General features: G+C 42.3%; 2 protein-coding genes across 5 annotated transcripts in view; both read right to left on the bottom strand.

Annotated features, from left to right (window-relative positions):
- Positions 1-21,114, bottom strand: part of uggt1 (UDP-glucose glycoprotein glucosyltransferase 1) — a 285,869-nt gene that overhangs the window by 186,729 nt on the left and 78,026 nt on the right. The gene's annotated exons all lie outside the window — the stretch shown is intronic.
- Positions 1,804-20,763, bottom strand: LOC308328998 (uncharacterized protein). 4 transcript variants are annotated; one of them, XM_080783145.1, is made up of 20 exons: positions 20,730-20,763; positions 17,925-18,108; positions 17,619-17,727; positions 16,942-17,032; positions 16,382-16,532; positions 15,560-15,656; positions 15,228-15,353; positions 14,358-14,420; positions 13,671-13,787; positions 13,207-13,350; positions 11,425-11,493; positions 10,534-10,763; positions 9,311-9,390; positions 6,915-7,004; positions 5,905-6,078; positions 5,251-5,383; positions 4,492-4,581; positions 3,049-3,106; positions 2,369-2,424; positions 1,970-2,031 (listed from the first exon to the last, which is right to left on the bottom strand). In XM_080783145.1, exons 1-19 carry the CDS (start codon positions 20,760-20,762, stop codon positions 2,382-2,384), a joined length of 2,082 nt encoding a protein of 693 aa, XP_080639271.1. In that variant the 5' UTR covers position 20,763; the 3' UTR covers positions 1,970-2,031; positions 2,369-2,381. The 4 variants fall into 4 exon arrangements, with proteins under 4 accessions (XP_080639270.1, XP_080639272.1, XP_080639271.1 ...); XM_080783144.1 differs by lacking the exon at positions 2,369-2,424 and having other exon boundaries at positions 1,804-2,031; XM_080783147.1 differs by lacking the exon at positions 4,492-4,581.

The following is a 21,114-nucleotide window of genomic DNA, read 5'->3' as shown; positions in this document are numbered from 1 at the left end:
CATCAAAGCAGGTTATTGAGCAATGCAGGGCCTCGCACCCCATATAGGTCAGCAGAAGCTGGCTAATAGTACTATTACCATCGCTTTTCGTGTTGCTTTGCTTTGTGACACTTGAGTTCATTGCATGTGAATAGGCCTAGACAGTTAAATAAATAAAACAAGAAAAATACTAAAATAGCCAATCTACAATCTGGCTCATAATTTTCACATTTTGTGCCCATATATGGAGCTGAGTGGACCTGGCCCCTTTTGTGGCCATATATGGAGCTGAGTGATTGCTGATGCAACACACTCCATATTTGGATAGCGGGACAGACACAGACACACACACACACACACACACACACACAGACATACAGACATGATCTGCTAGGTCTCATAGTAAGTGCTCACTGGGTTCGCAATCACTGCGTTCGCAATAATGAGAAGAACCCATTGCAGCTAATGCTAACATATGCTGCAATGTCCGTCCATGTCTATGCCAAAATGAACCAAAAATGTTCCAAATTAAAGTCGATTCCTTGGTGAGACCTGGTTGAAGCCACGGTGCCTTTCACTAATTTCCAAACGCCTTGTACGATTTAATAAAAAAATATGAAATATTCACACATAAGAACCCATCATCATCATCCAGCAGCTAGCTAACATGCTAACAGATACATCAACTCATGTACTTCAGTTCATCCCTCTGCCTGTGCTTCTTCATCTGATCGTCTGATACTTTGGCAAGGGTTTTCACTACAGTGGCCTACAGTCTGCAGTTTGCTATTTAGTTTAGAGAAACTCTTTCAGCCTTTTTGTCTCTAGTAATTTAATGAGTTAAATGTGGAGTGTTAAAAGACACCACAGCACCAAGCCACTAAGGCTAGACTACAGTGGTGAGTCGGTTATGAACCTCAATGCAGCATGAAACAAGGAATCAAGTTGAGGAGCTAGGAAAATGGTACAGTATGGCCTTTTTGCGAGAAGCATTACAAAAGCAGGACTTCATTCTGTAGATGAAACTAAGCTTTTTTTGTTATGGCATCGATGTGGTGTTTGAAGTTTAACTTATCGTCCAATCAAATTCCAAGATATTTATAAAACTCATTCCATTCAATGGATACGCCATCAAGAGTGACGTTTAAGGAGACATTGACTAGGCCATTTGGAGAAATTTTATTTAGTTTATTGGCCATTTAGTAGCAGTTTGCTTTTTAGCAATTCATGCTGCAATGAGACAAAGTCTGAGTCCTAAAGTCAGCTCTTCGGTGCTACTGAAAATTTCTGACGAGCCAAAATCATTTTGGCACTACAGCGACAAAATAAGAGTACGAATCGGCCCCAAGATTAACAATCTGGAGAATACTAAATTGGCAGTTTAACGATCATTCGAGATTAACAATTTCAGAACATTTTTATTAAACTTGTTCATTCTGAAATACAATATAAAATACAATTCAACAATCTACAGTAGATTACAACAAAAAAGAAAATACAGCCTTTTAAAAGTGCAAAATATTCAATCCTCACTTCAACCCCATCTTCAAATAAAATTTCTCATTAATGTTAATCAAAGATAGTACAATTTCCATCCACTTGCTCCGTGTCTCAGAGGTGGGCTGTGGACACTTCAGAAACCCGTCTACCAATGAAATCATCGTCTCGAATGGAACATTTGTTATTTGAAATCGACAATTTTATCACTGGTAGGCAGGTTTGTGAGCTGTCCACGGCCCACCTCCGAGACACAGAGCAAGACGGTAATGCCTTACAATAATGAGCACTAGCGAAGCCCGACTATATACAGTATGAAGACGTGGTTGAAAATGGGAACTCTGATGTCCCACTATATTCGCAGCAACATAAAATCTCTCTCCCACTGCACCCTTCCAATACTCCACAGGAGACTGGGAGATACAATGTGGGTAACCCTTTTCTTATGTGGCCACCGTGAACAGGCAGGTAGTACAGGCAGGTGACGTGTCTGTCTCTCGCTGTACCATCAGGGACCGACACTTCCAGGAATAAAGGAACCAACCATCCATCCATCTATGGACAAAACAGACAAATATTTTCATAATATCATCGTAAGCCACGTCATCACAAGTCTAACAGTAATGTAATCAGGGTTGGTAGCTTCGGCTTTTGTTTTGACACACCCACCACCCAATTAAATGGAATACACCGTGCACACAAGGTATCAGTGATTTGTAATAGTCCGGCAGCCAGGTGGGGTGGGAAATGTGGTATACAGCTCCATCTCAATGAATTAGTGTAAAAGTTCAGCCTTTGTCACTATTGAGGCGTTATGGAAGCCCAGATTTGCTTTGATAACAGCGTGGCAAGGCTACTTACTGCCAGACTATAAATGGATACACTCACTTACCAGTGTGTCATGTTTATGTTGACAGTGATGGGTAATAGTAACTCAGGGGATGAGGCCTAAGGGAACAACATCACGATTATTAGATTATATTTCACTTTTGGGACATTTGAGTCATTTTAATGTCTACTCTGGCTTTTGTGAGCATTTCAGACAGTTTAAGTTGTTGATTCAGTGCAGTTCAGTGTTAACCATCATAGAATCATCAAAAACCCCAAAACCCCCGGTAGGTACCCTCACAAAAAACATGCAGTAATCCTGGTCTCTAAACTGCCTCCCCCTGGCCAGCCTGATGGAGGGGAAAGGAACTGGTTGGAATAACGTGTTCCTTCCACGCGCTACTCCAATCCAATCACCACATTCCGTGGTACAAACCCACAAGCTGGGCATAGGAGGGGCTAGAGGCCCTAAAAAAAAACTAGGCTTTAAAATAAAGGTTGAAATGACATCGGTGAGCAGATTTCTGAACACAGCCCTCCTCTGAGAAACTGGATTAGAACACTGCCATTGTTTTGATTTACTCAACCTCAAATAGAAGGCTTTATTTGTCTGGTGTGGCATGTTTGTGCCTTAAATTAGTTTTATCGATGTTCTGTTGGTCAGCTGCATGGGAACCTTATTGGACAGATCAATGAAAACAAGACAGATAAATTAATTAGTGGTCGACAAGCTGAGGGACTTACAGGAGCCACTGGGACGAGGCGTTCGCAGCGGAGGTCTGTGCTGCTGTGACATCGCCGTCTACAAGGAAAAGTACATGATTATTGTAGAGAAAAAAAAACAAAGCGAAAAACGACATCATGACAAACGATACAATATAAAATTACACTTTTATCAACCACTTGAACCCCCAGCAGTAGATCTGCTCCGTATTTTGGTGAATCAAATAGTGTAGTGAAATCAGAGCGTTCCAAATGCACATTTCAGGTCCGTTTTATCAGTGGTAATGAATTCGCAGCTCAACAAAAGCAAATTGATCCTAGTGTATGACAGAGGACAATTTCACGATACATTAAAATCTCTACGATTGTGAGCAGTTTTTATCTCTAGGATTGTGGGCAGTTTTTAACCAGGATCAACATCAGCTATTATTGGCCAGACTAGTAGATTTCTCAACCATTTCCACCTGGTTAGCATCGGACTCACTTTGCTTGCCAAACCTTTTATCTAGAGACATTGATGGGACCCAAACAAGTGAAAATAACCCACAAGCTGTGAGCGTGCATTTCCTCAGAAAACTACAAATAATGGTCTGATGCTGCATTCACACGGGCAGATGTTTGTATCTTTTGTAGCAGGTGCAAACGCCAGATTTGCTTTGTAGCTTCACTTCGCTGGCTTCCATTGACAATGAATGGTGGACTGCATCTTTGTATCTGCCCGTGTGAACGCAGCAGACGTGGACAATCACTGCAAAGCTTGTCATGTCCAAAACTGTTACTTTTCAGGAAGGGGGAAAAAATACCTGAGTTTCAATGGATTTAGTCACAAGCTATTTAAAATAGAAATAATGATAAAGTAGGGCAGTACAGAGTGAAAACTCGCCCTCGCTGTGTGGTTGCAGCCAATAGCAGTAGTTTCCGGTTGCTTTTCGGGACCGGAAGTTCGAATATGGCGGATTTGAATTATCGCCGAAAAAGGGGCTTCAAAAGGGGGTCTGTAGAAACGAATGGGTCACGTCAGCTTTCCCATTGTCCATATTTTTTGATATACACACAGGTTTAATGTTAGTCTTTAGTTCAATATTTGTTTTGTAAACTCCATTGACAATTAAGGGAAACGTTACTTCTCTTTATATCTCGTCATATTCTCTTTATTGTTAATGGCATTTATTGTTTGTGTTGGCACCGTTTGTTTTACATCACCATTACATCACCTAATCAACATGAGTTAGACTTTAATATATTAGCGCCCCTCACTTCACACGGTGTGATTTTTTTTACAGTCTACACCTTTAGGCATCATCTCTTCCTGCTTTATGTGTGTGTTGCCATAAACTGTCCGGCACAGCATCAGCCACCAGCTCAGTTCTGCCTTTTTGCTCCGTAAATATTATGTTAAATTACATTTCCTAATAAACTCACGTACGTGTCACAATGCATCCAATAATCAATTAACCTTCCCACCTTTACACCAGCGCTGGTGGGACCGTAGCCCTTGGAGGTTTTTGCAGATCTTGCCGCAAGAACATGTGGGTGTCTGTGGGTCTGTCGGTACTGTACATTTTGAGGGGGGGGGAAATAAATTCAAAGGCATTAATGCTAAAACAATACCCTCTTCTGTTTAAGTACAGTAGTCTTGAGTAGCCAGACATCAATCACCGAATGCTATATAGCGTCAGGAGCCAACCATCCCAAATTTCCGAGAACGGAAGCTGTCCACTGTTCGTCATTAGTGTTCACGAAAATATATTTTAGCATATCTTCAAATTTAATTTTAGAATTTCCATTTCTAATAAGCAGCAAGCCATGTATGCTTAGATTGTTTTGATTTATATCAGGACAGATTTGCACGACGGAAGTACTTCAAACAGTCTGGCCACACGAGACTACACTCCCAAGTAATTAAACAGTGATTTGGGTGATGCTTCCGATCTTCCAATTTTATCTTCCTGTCAATTTCAAGACAGGGGTGGGGAGTTCCAGACACAAAGGAACGCACCCAGGGGGCCGGGCTGGTTCCGGCGTGACGCCCCGCGTCCGAAACGGTTGAGAAATGACATTTACCGTGTGGCGGTCCTTCTACTGTACCCTCTACTGTACTGACACACCCGAAAGCATCACATATACAGTTAATACGTGCGTGTGTGCTCGTTAGGTTTCGCACAGGTGGTGAAAAACAACCATGCTGTTATCGTGCCTCTCTAGGGCCAAATGAAGACACACCTGCAGCAGCTGCAGCGGTGGGGATGGAGGCGCTCTGCAGCTCCTGGAGGAGGCCCTTCATGAAGGACAGGTAGACGTCAGGGGAGTAGGACGTCAGGCTGTCACACAGCCACTGGAAGGCCCACTCGTTGTCCTGCAAGCCGGGTGGGAGAGAAAACCAGGGATATTATAGTTCAGACAGTGGTTCTGAAACCTTGTCGTGCCAAGGACCCCCAAATTGATGTGTATTGCTGTTAACTACTTTAAGCTGGGGAGTGGGGACTCCACGAACCCCGGCGCTTTTTGAGTTGTGCAGCCACTCCAATGCACAGCAATGCGTGTCCCTATGTCCGTCTGGGGTACCGTCAAGTGACTGTTGAGCTTAACACTAATTGTGTGTGTGTGTGTGTGTGTGTGTGTGTGTGTGTGTGTGTTCACCGTGTTGGGAATCAATTGAGCTGATCTACCACAACTGAACTGGCTTAACACTAATTGTGCGTGCTGATCTGTCAGTGTTTTGGGCAGGCAGTAACTAGTGGGAGCCAATAGAAGGGGCGGAGACATGTGAATACTCTGGGTGGTTGAAGACCAAGCGTGTTGTGGCATTCTGGTTCATTTGGAGAGGCCGCCAGTAAGGACTGAGTTACAGAAGTCACGTTTTAATATGACCGCTACCTTGAAGGTGTTGACAACAGGGATTGCTGGCACCAATCCATGCTGGATACGCATGGCCAGAGCCTCGGTCATCATCAGCAGCAAGCCTTGGCGTGGATACGTGGCCTGTGACAGAATTTCGTTGTCCATGAGCAGTCCCTTACTCAGTTCGTGCCTGGTTATCATCCTCCCATCCTAAACACCAGGGTTGGAGAAAAATATATAATGATACGTGTTAAACAATGATGCATGATTATGCATTATTTAACGTGGGAATGGACAATTAATCGAATATGCATCTAAATACATTTTAGAACCAACAACACCTATAACCGAATAAGAGGAGCAAAGTCTTTCTATAAATGCATTTTCTCTTATACAATCAATTGAATCATAAAACGTCAACCAAAAATGTCTCCCCCCTTTTCCGCTCCCTCAAATGGCTCCCAGTTGCTGCTCGCACAGAGTACAACACACTGATGCTGGCCTACAAAGCAACCAAAGGTATGGCAACCCCATATCTTCAAAGTCTGATCCAACCCATCACAAATGTGAAGGTCATCATATTTGGAAAAGCATCTATGGCTGTTTTAGTGCAAAACAAATGCTTGCAATGGATTCATAATCATGAAAAACCCCTAGTTTGACCCTTCCTATTTGCAGGAAAAATACACATTTTCATTCTGCTTTAATTAGTGTGTTGTTAATGGTACCCCAACTTTCAGCAGCTGTCACAAAGTGAAGAAAGTTAAGTGTAAGCATTTATTTTGCAGATTTACCACAAATTCCGCTAACATTCCCTAATTCTTTGGAATGATGCAAGTTGGGAACAATGCCCGTTACATCCTGTTAAGCAAGTGGCAGGTGTGGGGAATTTGCCAAATCAAGCCTATCTGACTGACTTCGACGGCAGGCACTGCACTCCCTCAGGTCGTCTGTTATGCATGACAAATGTGTAGTTGGGCAGTTCAGCGGTTCTCGAGATACGTACATGCAAAAGATACATAGGTTTGTACAGAGATAAGATGTACCTGTAGGTACTGGGGGGGGGGTTTCTCCAGGGGGACAGGTGTGTCACAGGGCGTGTTCAGCATGCTGAGTAGAGCCTCCCAACAGCTGGACTGGAAGATCAAATGACACATCAAAAAACACATTAGCAGCAAGATTACACACAGCAATAATGACATTCATCATAACATAAATTTTTAAGACAACTGTTTTAGAAGACATTTGTGGCAAAAGTCTGATGCACACCTCAGAAGGCTAGTGACAGGTGCGTAGGGCAAAAGAACCCTAGTGTGCGGGACCCTCTTTGTTTTTCAAAGATACCCTTTTTAAAGAAGACAATGGGCCTGATTCATTAAAAAGAAATACGCCACCGTTGCACTGTGGCGGAAACAGATATCGTATTTATCCGTCCGATCAAGCTACGTTGAGATGACGTGTTATTCAGAGAAGCTGGTGTAATCACTTCATTTATGCAGATCGCTGAGTGTATCCTTTCCGCATTTTCCCCAAGCGATTCGCCTGTTGTCGCCTGGTTAGTTGGAACATCCACGCCCATTCTACACCATATAAGGCAACAGGAAATCTCGAAATACGTCATCATAGCCGGCACAGAGGATTCCCAAACTTTAAATTCTATACAACAGCGCGATGAGCTTGTAGAGTAGTTAATTTTGACAGGAGGTTCTCTGCACGGACAGATCTTCAAGCAAACAGCGCGAGTTATATGTATAAAAATAATTATAAACGAAACTTGCCAACTTGGCATGCATTGCTTCACTCGATCCTTAAATGTCAGAGTTAACTGATATGTTACAGTTACTTTCACATAATGAGAAAGAAGTTAATTTGTACTGTTCACCACACGACCAAATGCTATATACAACTCGGCAATGATACTGATGAATGCACTGCAGGGTTATAAAAAAAGAAAGAACACTCGCCTGCAGAAGTAAAATAGATATCCGATGTATCAGATGTAAATTCATTTCATGATGTCGTCATATTAAAATGATTCGCGGGACACGGCAAACTTGATTCATCTCATGATGAGATCAATGTAGTAGCTAGCCTACAGCATATAGCCTACACAGCTACAACGTTGCCCATATTATAATTAATTAAGGTGAGCTGGCTTAAAACTGACTGGCCAAATTGCACGCGCTGATGCCATAATGTGGATTTATAGCCCTCGTCGTGACTGCTGTCTGTCTGTCAGACCGGCATGTCTGTGAACCATAGAATGCCATAGATAGACCATATAACAGTCGGGCCGGGCCGTGTTCTGTCCTTGCCGGGCTCACCGCGCCGTTATATTAATTTTCCAATGTAAATTTCACCCAGATTGGACTCTGTTCAGCGGCCGCATGCTGCTGTCCGCCCCACACACACACACACACACACACACACACACACACACCGACAGTCAGAGAACTGACTCACTAAATAACACTAACACACACTAAACAATGTTGGATTCGTACAGTGGAGAATGCAGATAAGTGTAGGCCTATGTTCTTATTATAATTGTGAGTTTGTTTTTTAACATGCGTGAGTCCACGGGAGCCGATCTACAAGCTCACAACACGTTGCACTGCGAGTAGCCTAGAGAAGGCTGTCAAGTGAGCAGCGCAATCGCGCATGCTATAGAAATATCCTAATAAATAAATAAAAATGTCTCGCTTGCAGGGGCAGTTTCCTTATGGGACTTGCCTCTAGAATGCATGCATAGGCATACAAGTGCAAGTTTTATATATCATTTTTTTATGTGCTGAACAATGTTATAGGGTCGGGACACATGCCTACATATTTTATCTGCGATTTGGGAACTATTTATTGATTCAGCATGAAGACTAAAGCCTTCTGAATATATCCGTAAATTCGTCCGCCACCTAAAGAGGTCCCGTGGGATTTTACGGAGTTTCCGACCAACCTACGTGAGCGTCAAGTTCACGGCCATTTCCATGAATTCCAAATTAATGTGGGAAATCCACGTAAATGCCTTTCCGCTAGCTTCACGTCATTATATCAGCGTAAACGCGTTGAAGAATCAGGCCCTTTGTCTTTAACTCATGAGTCATGTATAGTATTGTATATGTCATTTCAAACCAACACACATGACGCATGTATAGTATTGTATATCATTATGTCATAATTTCAAACCAACACACAGACCGCCATGTGGCATTCTCAGTTATACGATAGAGGGCACTCTTCCACAACCCGTGACTTTCAAAGAAACATACAATAGGATTAATAAAATAAACGGAAACATTGGTGGTGACAATGTTTTTCTGCAGATGAAAGTAGTCTTCCTTTGAGATATTTGGCAATTACTACATTCTGTGAGTCTTTAAAGATTAAAAAAAAAAAAAAAAAAAAAGCTCAAAAACACTGGCAGTAAATGATTCAATAGACTCACATCACTGTATATGGCCTTTTGGATGTCCATGACCCTGAGGGAAAGCCCCACCAAGCGGGTATGCAGCTGCGGCTCCGCACCTAGGGAAGAGTGACGGAAGTCAGTGTGCTTCTCAAAGTGGGCTCTGGGGACCCCTCCAGGGGTCCTTGAGGGGTTTCCTGGGGGTCGCCAGCAAACTTCATACACCGCATAGGCTTATAGTGTCTCTAAATCAATTACCATTTGTCCTATTTGAAAACACATCTACAAATTCACAACGCGCCGTGACATTGTGAGCTTGTAGATCTGTGCCAAAGCAAAGGTTTTATGACATTCATTTTCATTTATTTGTTTTTCTTTTAGGTTTTATGACCTCAATTACACCCAAAAACCTGAACATTCAGTGGATTTTCTGTGGTCTGAAGTTTTCTTTGGGGTTTGGAAGCCTTTTGAGCTACAATGAAAACGGGCAACACAGTGAAAACAGTGACATCTGCTGGCAAATCCCATTGACATATATGGGATTTGCAGGCTCTTACATCACAAACTGCTGGCAAATCAGAGCACCCGTTTGAGCCAGAAAACCCCAGATCACAGAAAATCTACTGAATGTTAAAAGTTCATGTTGTTTGGGTGCAATTGAGATTAGAAAACCTAAAAAAATAAACAACAATTCCAAAACCTTTTTTTTAATGTCACAATCCCTTTAACAAATCTTAACGGGGGTCCCTGGCATAATATATTTTGTCAGGATTCACCACAAACATGGGGATGGATTCACTATACTATTATGCCACCAAAATGTGGAAGTCCTTACCACCACCCATCAAAAACTGACTCCCTACGCTCCTTCAAAACCACCATAAAAGAGCATCCAAACGCAGAGCCCTGCCAAAAACCATCACAAAGGAGTTGGGACCCCTATTGGCCGGTTTACAATGAATCCACTAAAACTGGGTCAGTAATGTATATGGTTGAAACCCCAAATAATTGATTTCTCATTGGATTCTGTTACTATTGGGTAAGCTAAATAAAATAAAAAGTTCTGGAAAGACTGAAAGACTTTCAAAATGAGGTCCACGACGGCTAAAAATGCCTAGGGAATATATATATATATATATATATATAGAAAAGGTTTGAGAACCACTTGTGTAGGTCCATTTAGCTTGAAAAGACAGTCCATTACTGTGGTGGACTGGTGGTGGTGTATGTTTTTTTTTAATTACTTTGTATAAGAGTCTGACCTATAATTTTCTCCCACTTGGCAGTGGCCAGGGTGGCCTGTGTGGGCAGCTCTGCGGTCAGCACGGGTGCAGTGCCGGTCTCCAGGATGTGAAGGTACAGCCGGAAGAAAAACGGCGAGAGGCGGAGGGTGGGGCATCTCCGCGAACTCGTGGAGAACTGGCTTATTGCCTCCGCAAATTCACCAGTCCAGCACATGTACAACGGGATGAGGTCTGTCACTTGCTGAAATCTGCACAACAAGTAGTAAGAACGCTTTACTTTGACGGGGCAATGCACATCAACATGTCATGTAAACATGACTGGTTGAGCAGCAGCTCATTTTACATCCGTAGTCCCCACACATAGAAACACCACTGTAACGTGACAAAAACAGAGAACATAAAAACACCACTGTAGCAACGTGACAAAAGCAGAGAACATACAACTAGGGATCGCAGAGATTATCATTTATTGTGAAATTGTCCTAAATTATACACTAGGATGAATTAGCTTTTGTTGAGCTCCAAATTCAGTACCACTTAAACCCCTCTATACATGATCAAACTGACCTCTAAAGACCACATTTGTATTTGGTACGCTCTTAATTGCACTCTACATAAAATTGACCGGCAAAAATGGCAGATCTGATCGGCTATTTTTGATGAACGCTATTCTCCGTTTGATATTATCAGTGAACCAAGTGAGGTCCAGGGACCCCTACTTTTGTATCAGCAAAAGTAGTTAATATATGACTTAATATAAGTTTGCCATTCAAAAATAGCAGATCTACAAGCAGATACACGCAGCACAAAGTGGCTTAGTCAACAGCAGATTTTCTGCAACAGACATCCTATCCCCTTCCCATATCACCCTTTGCTAAAATAGTTTTAAATTAGATGTAAATGTAAAACCTTGTTAGCTCCTCCGTGGATAAACCAGCACACGACACGACTCGCAGGTAACGATACAACTCCCGGTACCTGAGGACACACATATAACAACTGTTATACAGGCATTCAGCATTAACAGCACACATCATAATTATACAACTGTTAGATTTACAGTCACACACAGATAAGGTTAAAGCAGCACTATGTGGTATGGGCCATCAGTGGCCACTTTGGACACAAACATGGCAGCCAATGAAGTAATGAAGTCTTTTGACTTCATTACCCGAGTCTCAAGCATTTCCAGCAAGGATGCACTGTGATTGGCCTTCACTTTGACTAGTCAAGCCCCAACCTACCCAAGTCTATACCGTCTCCCCTATACATAGTAATACAGTCAAGCCCCAACCTACGTACCCAAGCCTATACCGTCTCCCCTATACATAGTAATACAGTCAAGCCCCAACCTACCCAAGCCTATACCGTCTCCCCTATACATACATAGTAATACAGTCAAGCCCCAACCTACCCAAGCCTATACCTTCTCCCCTATACATAGTAATACAGTCAAGCCCCAACCTACCCAAGCCTATACCGTCTCCCCTATACATAGTAATACAGTCAAGCCCCAACCTACCCAAGCCTATACCGTCTCCCCTATACATACATAGTAATACAGTCAAGCCCCAACCTACACCATCTCCCCTATACATAGTAATACAGTCAAGCCCCAACCTACCCAAGCCTATACCGTCTCCCCTATACATACATAGTAATACAGTCAAGCCCCAACCTACCCAAGCCTATACCTTCTCCCCTATACATAGTAATACAGTCAAGCCCCAACCTACCCAAGTCTATGGAAGGATTGTTTTCTTTATTGCTTAAGCCATTTGACTTAAGTCATCCCAGGGACTACAGATGAAATTTAGCTTCGGCTAACTCTGGCCCATTTACATTGATGTGAAAACTGACATGTTGATTAATGAGCTTTGTCCCTGTCAAATAAATAATAATTTGACTGCCATTTGGGTGTTTGCCAACCTCTGAGAAATCATAAAATATTCTTCTCCTCAATGATCCACCCACCGAACGCTTTGAAAGACGCCATCTACTTAAGGCCCCTGATGGCATAGTGCCAGTAACTTATGCAATATTACACGAGAGGGTGTGGGTTAACGTGATTATTGCCACGACAGGGATGCGGTCAGGAACGAGACGGAGTAGAGTTCCGCAAGCATCACTGAAGTGGTAATATTGCAATTCTACCACAGTTGCCCTTAAAACTATGAAAATCGCTGAAAAAAATATATATTTTTAATGACAGATGTAGTCACTACGACCACAAATGTCCCAATAAACTAGCTAGCCTAGCCACCGAGTTTGCTAGCGCTCTGGGAGAACAGAGCGGCTGAATTCTTTGTTTTGATTAAGTGGTGAACAGTGCTGGTTTAACCACCGGCTAGAAGGTTGTTTCAACCAATCAGATTGCTTCCTCGAAACGACCTGTGGTAGAATTGTTTGTAATGTGTAGAATCCACACATGTGAGGCTCTCTTATGGCACTCCATGTATGGATTCATGTCTTGCCTGGATGAGTCCCGGAAACGGAATTATTGAAGATACAGTCAATCCTAGGAAGAGCCGTCTCCGGTACTCGTCCAGGCTGCGTAAAACAAGTTTTTATTTTTTAAAGATATGATGATTTGTATATACTCTATGGAGCTAGCCAGGCTACAATGAACCTGGAATAAAGTTTGAAATGAATAGACTATACCTGTGCTGTGCACGCACGGTCTGTATATACCTGTGGTGTTTCTGCAGGTGCTGTACTCTCAGTAGGATCACAGGCAACTCTTCGTACAGGATGTCCTCTGGCATGAAAATTCTGAAATTCTGGCCGCTCAGCACAGACACAAGGAGCGGGTTGTTCCAATAACGCATCTTCAACCTACAGCATGCAAGCACACACGCATTACTATATAGACCCGTCGGAAAGAATGAGATTATGCAATGGTATAATTCATTGCATGATCAGCCAAATAGTGCAGATTATGTAAAAGTTATTATAATTTTTTGACATATCCACAGCAATAATCGCATCGGGCATATTTTGCAACTTTCCACATATTTCATCGCAAAATCAAAGATTTTAGCCGGTACTTTTCTTGTGGCTCCAACTACTTGAGTCTGTCAACAGACATACACATGCAGAGGATTTAGAAATGCCATTTATTTTCTAATGCGCACTGAATGAAACAATGAACCCACCTCCACATCAGTGCAGGAGGGAGACCGATTTGGACAGTGTAGAAAATATACAGTTTTCCACTGAATTCATGGCCAAAGTCAGCCAGGACCATCTGTTGGTGGACGGCCGTTATGACCCTGGGAACGCACAACACAAAAGACAAGAGCATTAACGACCAATAAAACAATCAGAAGAACAAGAACCCAGTCAGATCAAACAGTTTTCAGTGTGCTCTAGGGTCTCTAGAGCAAAAAACTAATGTCACGACTGAAAGTTTTTAAGCCGTCTCTGGGATTATGGTCCGTTTGGTGGAAACCTTGTCATGTCCAAAATGGTTACTTCAAAGATAAAAAAAGAAAAGGAAATGTAGCAGATCTACACGCTTCGTGTTTCAAAGTTGTTGATGCTTGTGTTACGCTTTAGCATGCTCAAGTAGGGCGTTAATTTACAGAAAAAGACAACTTATACTAAAAAAATAAAAAAGGTTTCTGCATGACAGCAACGCTTTGTGGAACAGTGCAACAATTGACACAAGATGCAGAATTATGTTTCAGGTATTATCATTCTAATGTATGTTTTCACCATACTGTTCATACAGCCGACCCGATGAAGAAATTGCAGATTGAGGCCAATTAGAAATACAAAACGCCCTGGGCTTTATTTTAAGGATTAGAATTTTAGTATGATGATAACGTGCGCGCGTGTACCTTTCAATCAGCAGTGCTTTGGCTGTAGTTGCACTAGCCTTGGGACAGTTTGAGATCACCGGCCTGCAGAAAGGGAAGGAGAGAGACAAGTAATTACAATATTATCTATTATTAGGGGTCTTGAACTGGGGGTCCGAGACAACTAAGGGGTCTTCAGTTACTATACAGTTGATCTTTGTGTTATAGGAACTTTTCCTTTTTACATTAAGCACTTGAACCATAGCATCCCTTTTCTAAGGTAGGTGAACATTAGCCGAAAATAGCCGATCTACAAGCCGGAAATCTACACGGCAGATCACTACGCCTCACACTGTGGCGGAGGGGGGTGGGGGGGAGCAGAAGTATTAAGGATTAAAAGGATAAAATACACATCAAGTATAATATTATAGGATTCATCAAAATAAAGTATTACGTTGTCTGTTCCCAGACAGCATTTTTGGTGAAAAACAAAAAGGTAGAAACACTTTTGTAATGATGAAAGTAGAGACTCTTGTCACTATATTTAAAATGACCGAATACCAAATATCTCACAGTGTCTCCTCTTTATAGTGGTTGGACTGGAGATGACGTCACTTTTTTGTTATGCCGATTGGCTGAATGGGTTGTCTGTCAACGCTGTACTCCCGCATGTGATTTCAAGGGCGAACGGTTGACCAGGCTACGAAAATTGGGAGATCTAAAGGTCAAAGGTCTTGAGCGATTCTCACAACACTGGCATATTGCCGATGGTAAACGACAGCAAAGAAGTGCCAAAACTGCCAAAAATGGCGGGACCCAAGAGTCATCTTCGCCCCTTCGGGCTTGACCCATAAAAATGTGTCAGCGACTCACAAATGGGTCCTGTGTGTGTACGTGTATGAGTGTTTGTACCCCGCAGGTTGAGTGTGTGCCCAGAAATGCTTGGCCGCTCCCAGCCTCATGACAGCAGCTGCCTTGTCTTCCTGGCCATCAGCTTTATTCAGGAACGTCCAAACACACTCGTACACCGGCGTGTAACTGCAAAAATAAACGACACCATGATTCAAATCCACTGGTGTACTCATTTTAGCTTGTGAGATGAGCCGTTTTGGAATAGCAAACTAAAACTAAGGTTTCTGAAAACCTTCTAATAATCGCAATTATAACTCACGATAACTTAAACTCAAAATTGCAATTCATGACAGCCCTACAATGCTTGCCATGTCAGAAAAAAGCATACTCACTCATAGATGGTACATGTAGATGGCGTGACAGATTCATGTCTCATGAAGAAGGAGTACTTTTTTGCCAGTTCTACAGTGAAGCTGCCCAACATCACCTCTACACAAACCAGGGAATAAAGCACAACATGCTATAAACACAACAAACATATACTATTAAAATGTTTTAAGTCCCATTATAATTATACATTATAATAATGTGTGATTCCCAAATAACTGAAATCAGTCATGGCGATTGAGATCTTTATCCCAGGGTTTCTCAAAGTGGGTGCCGTGACAAGAATGCTTTAATATGTATTCCGTTATCCATCCACATAAATGTCGCCTGAATCAGGCTAATGATAACAGATACCGTCCATTACCATCAATAGCTCCTGGGCGTCAGGTCTTACCGGGTCGGAGCTCCGGAACGTCGCGGCCCACTTTCACCCCTGGTTGCACGGCTGTACAGCGTGAAAATAAGCTAAGAAAAACCCTACCCCATTTGTGAAACTAGCTGTAAATCTGAAAACCCTTACTTGTATTGTAACTTGAGCCATTTTAGGCGCAAACCCCTTTTGGTGTTAGCATTACGTTATGCTTTAGCTATTTGAAAATAGCAGATCTACAAGCTCATAGTCGAGCTTGTAGGTCTGCCATTTTTGAAAAATCAAAGAACGACTGACATAGAAACAGCTTTTTCAGAAAACTGTCATTTTCAAACAGACATTTTTAGAATCTGATCGTGCTGGGACACAGGGACAGACCCAGCCACATAAGTGGTTGCACCACTCAAAAATATGATTGATATGTGTAACTAGTACTGTAGTGTAAGGGTGTACCGACCTGCTTCTCGGAGGGGAGTGTCCATCTCACACGAGGTGATGCCGAAGTCTCTCAGGAATCCCAGGAGTCTGGCGTCTCTGAGTCCCTTCCAGTAGACGCTCTTCTTGTGACTGTTGCAGTGACAAGCCTCAGTGACCTGCCACATTTCACACTGGAAACACAGACACAAGTGTTCATTTTGACAGCAAAGTTTGTTTAGTCTAGTCAAAGGTTTAGGTCTAGTTTCACTATATCTACAGTTGATTTTGGCGGCTTTGATGGCGTCCTAATGTCTGATTTCACACATTTGCAGAGTCTTGGAACCCCCTCAAGGTAACCAGAGAGTCCCTGGGGCCTCTCTGGGTACCGAATGGGGCCTGAATCTAAAAATGTCTTCTACATCCTGACAGTTTTCTGAAAAAGCTATGTTTCTATGTCAGTCGTTTTTTTCAAAAATAGCAGACCTACAAGATCGTAGTGCGCAACTCGGTGGTGCGCTATGAGCTTGTAGATCTGCTATTTTTCAATAGCTAAAGCATAACACAATGCTAACACCAAAAGGGAACAACGTTTCCACCCACCTGTGAAGCGAGCTTGTCACAGATATAACAGTAGCACTGCTCACATGTGAGGACATTTCTGCTGATGGGAACCTTTGTCACCTCGTTAGGCCTGAGGACACAAATGTTATGGAAGAGAACGGTTACTCAAGGGTGAGGAGGAGCCAAAGAAAGCTGACATAGGTATTCACGTTAAGCATTATGCTAAATGATTTATAAAACCCATGTTGTGTCGCCTGGAACCGCTGGTACTGTATTCTTTCTGTTTTACCTAGGGCTGTCAAGATTTAAGTTGACGAACGATTAATTGCCAAACAAATAATTGAGATTAACGATTGAATTGTGTTTTTGGCATTGAACACTGGAACATATGAATACAAATTACATTTCTGTTTGGTTTTTAGGGTTCACAATCACACATCGCACAGGGCGGACATGAAAAATAAATAGTTATCTGATCTAAATAGTTAGCTGATCTTCAAGCTTTACAACTCGTCACGAAAGCTTGTAGATGTGCCATCTGCAAATGTATTTTCAAACTTATGATTATGACTTGCAAAAGAATTATGATCATCTAAAATAATTGCAGATTATGTAACAATTGTGACAGGACTAGCCCAGAGCACCAGGGTTGAGTCTACGCACTGGACGCATGGGGCAGCGCTTCAATTATTAATAATGAAAATAATAATACTCACTGGAAGGGGTAAACGGGACAGTCGTAGCGAGCATGGGGCAGTACTTTAGCACGTTGGGAGAAGGTTATCGTCAGGTCTTCATCCACTACCTTTGGACACTGCTCTGGGACTACACACAGTTACACAGTCATCTCAATGTCTTCTACCCATTTTTCTCCCCTAATTTAGTAATCATCGATGCTGCTATTGTGCATGTTGAAATAACAAGCTTGGAACAGAGCCTTAATTAGTAACATCTGTGAAGGAACACATTTTTCTATGTATAAATTAACTAATTAACTAACAACCACAGGGCAGAAAGGTTACCGTTTTCCTTCTCCACATCCACGTCCACGATGTAGACCGACTGGTCGCCGTAGTTCGTCTCGTCTTCCGAGTCACTGCTTATGACGATCAGCTCTTGTAATTGTTGCTGAACCCGCAGCAACCGCTTTGGTATCGGCTGATTGTTCTGCGCTTGTGGAAGAATCGGCCTTGGTGCCAGCGGCGTCTTCGAGTTTGGTGGGTTCGACAGAAGAAAAAAAAACACACACGGCAAGGTAAATAATGCAGCCACATAACTATTTTAAAGTCACCAATCCGCTGACACATTATGTCACATGGAGAGTGCTTCCCTGGGTGGTTTATATGTCACATAGGTCGCATTCTCACCTAATACTTCGGTAGACTCGAATGCGTATGGGAGGAGAAATGGGATTCTTGCATATTTAATTGGCTACGGTTTGCCTTCACACTGTCATGATCCGCAGCAATTTTTCAAACGCAGGACCTTTATCAATGTGTTACATTCATAAACTAGCCTACACAGTGAAATGATAAATCTATGGTGATAAAATTATACTCATAACGTGCATTATGTGTCGTGCCGTCTGGGACTGCCCCCCCCCCCTCTCTCACTATAAGCACGCAGCCACGCACTGTTCTTTTGGGCATGGAGCATAGAGTATTAAAAGGCATGGAGGCACAGCGCTGAGCCGCACTGATATAACACAGACAGCAGCGCAAAATGTTTACAAGTTTATCGAGATGAAAGTTCCTACCCCCCACTAGTCCCCACACAGTGACAGCACTCCATGTTTACGGCACGCACAGACAGACAGACAGAATATTCTGTAGGCTATAATTCTATTACACTGCACTGCAGTGTTTGTGTTTTCTTAAGCAATTGATTAATGTACTCTTCCTCATTTCGATCAGGGCTTCAGTCTCCACTCTCGTCATTCGACCACGTCTATCCACGGTAACGGGACATCTTTGCGCTGCGTAAAATATGCCTTCTCCGTCTCCAACTGTGTTCACTAGCTTTATTTACTGCGGATTGCATTCACACCTGCACCGAATCGTAATCAAGTGCGATTGGAAGCGAAGCGAAACCCCCGTTTTTGCTCGGAGTAAAATGCGGTTCTTTGCTGCGCATTAGGATTCGAGTGAGCCTTCACACCTGCCAAACGAAGCGCACTTTCTGACAATGCGCAGCAGGATGCGTTTTAATCGCAGCAAAGCTCTGTGGTGAGAATGTGACCATAGAGTGCTACCCAAGGTGGTTGTTGTTGCCGCCACAGATGAGGGGTCCTTGACATGACAAAGTGTGAGAACCACTGATAGCAACAATGCAAAATACATTTTTCATAACTGTTAGGATTTAGAAGACATTTGTTGAATGGGGCCCTTCAGGACGGATGGACGCTCGCAGACGAGGGTGAGGGATTATACAAAGGGAGATACCCATGACATCACGAGTAGCACCAAATCAGATGGCATGTTGTGAGACTACTGTACATAAAAACCCAATTCAGGCAAGGGGTCGACAATATAACTGGCCCGGATGTACTTTTTTCATGCTCCGGGCCTCCACTAATGCACCAGCACTGGCCTCTATCTGTGACATAATTTAGTCAGCGGATTAGTGACTTTAAATGGAAGAGATCTTTAACTGTCAACAGACAGACCGACACAATCTCCACCAGGCCAAAGACAATTAGTATAATTTGATAACACCTGTGAATGATATATATATATATATATATATATATATATATATATATATATATATATGTGTGTGTACATCTCTAAATGTTATTCTGAATTGAAAACGGTGGACCCTCTTGTAAACAAGTGTAATGCTTTATGGTGTCATCCACACGCATGCAGTTAACAGTTTTGTATTGAGTTGTGGCCTTAAATATAAAATATTGAAGTGCAGTAAAATGGCCATGCAGTTTAACATTGCAGACTCAAGCCATAACAATGCACGTTACATTTACAGCTTCAAAACCGGTTTGCTATAATGGAAGGGCGCAAAGAAATGTCTTTAAAAACGTCTGAGAACTTGAATAGAAGTTAAAGTTTCTGTAACGTCACGTTGTGTACTATACAACGTAAACAATGTGTAGCACTAGCCTAAATATTTAGGCTACGTTATGTGTAACCTTACGGTCAGAAATAGCCACGGTTCACATTTCCCCTCACTGTAGCCTATATGTCGTCCCCCCCCCCCCTTTTTGCTTCCTATATGAATTCCTGTTGTGTTCTTTAACTACATAGAAGTGTCTATTTGTATGTCTCTAAATGTTTTGATGAATTGAACAATGTGCACCCCGTTGTAAACAAGTGTAATGCTTAATTGGGTCGTCCACTCACAGTTAACAGTCTTTGTATTGAGTTTGTGCTTGAAATGTACTGTAATTCTGCAAACTGTTAATAAATATTTCAATCAATCAAACGCGTCATGGCTTATTTGTTATGCCTTTTATTAAATAACGCGGAATGCAGCAGTGCTAATCGTTGTACCAGCACATTTCTAACACCCGTGGCCTACGTGTTGAATACTTTATTTTTGAAATCTGAATGTTTATATAAACGTTTTCACTGTAAATGTAGCGATCGCGACGCGTAAATCTGGCTTCAGTTGTGACAGTCATGTTTCAGGGCTAGGTCAGAAACAAACTAAACAAAACTATAAACGGGTAAAAAAAAGTCACATAAACATCCCTGCAACGGTCTGATGTCTACTGTGTAGCACTGCACTGCAACGACACGCATCCGTGTGCATTAACGTGACAGAATGTCTCGGATTATGAGCATAAATTAAACATTAATATAAGTATTTACCATGTTCATTTCGGGTTGTTGTTGTTGGCTCATGTTTAGCGCCAGGCAATCAAAGAGGGATCCGGATGACGGAAGTGACGTTTTTTTTATTCTTCTTCTTCTTCTTCTTCTCTGCGTTTTATGGCGGATCGCAACCAACATAAAGGTGCATACCTCCACCTACTGTCCTACTGTACAAGATTGTGCAACATCATGTCAATTTTCTAGTGCTAGTTTGATTGATTGATTGATTGATTGATTGAAATATTTATTAACAGTTTGTAGAATTACAGTACATTTTAAGCACAAACTCAATACAGAGACTGTCAACTGTGAGTGGACGACCCAATAAGCCCTATTCACGATGACGTTCCACAACTTCCGGTTCACGTCCGGGTTTGGCTTT

The sequence above is a fragment of the Protomyctophum bolini genome (genome assembly GCF_963924005.1).
Source record: "Protomyctophum bolini genome assembly, chromosome: 15".
Classification (NCBI taxonomy): Eukaryota; Metazoa; Chordata; class Actinopteri; order Myctophiformes; family Myctophidae; genus Protomyctophum; species Protomyctophum bolini.
This window is presented reverse-complemented; position numbering and strand designations above follow the sequence as displayed.

Bases quoted from the DNA above. Each gene is read 5' to 3' on its own strand.
- LOC308328998 (XM_080783144.1), bottom strand. From the start codon at position 20,762: ATGAGCCAACAACAACAACCCGAAATGAACATG. The intron at 18,109-20,729 runs GTAAATACTTAT...CCAAACTCGAAG, and splicing joins AACAACCCGAAATGAACATG to ACGCCGCTGGCACCAAGGCC. The intron at 5,384-5,904 runs GTAGCGGTCATA...CCCGGCTTGCAG, and splicing joins CTGTTGTCAACACCTTCAAG to GACAACGAGTGGGCCTTCCA.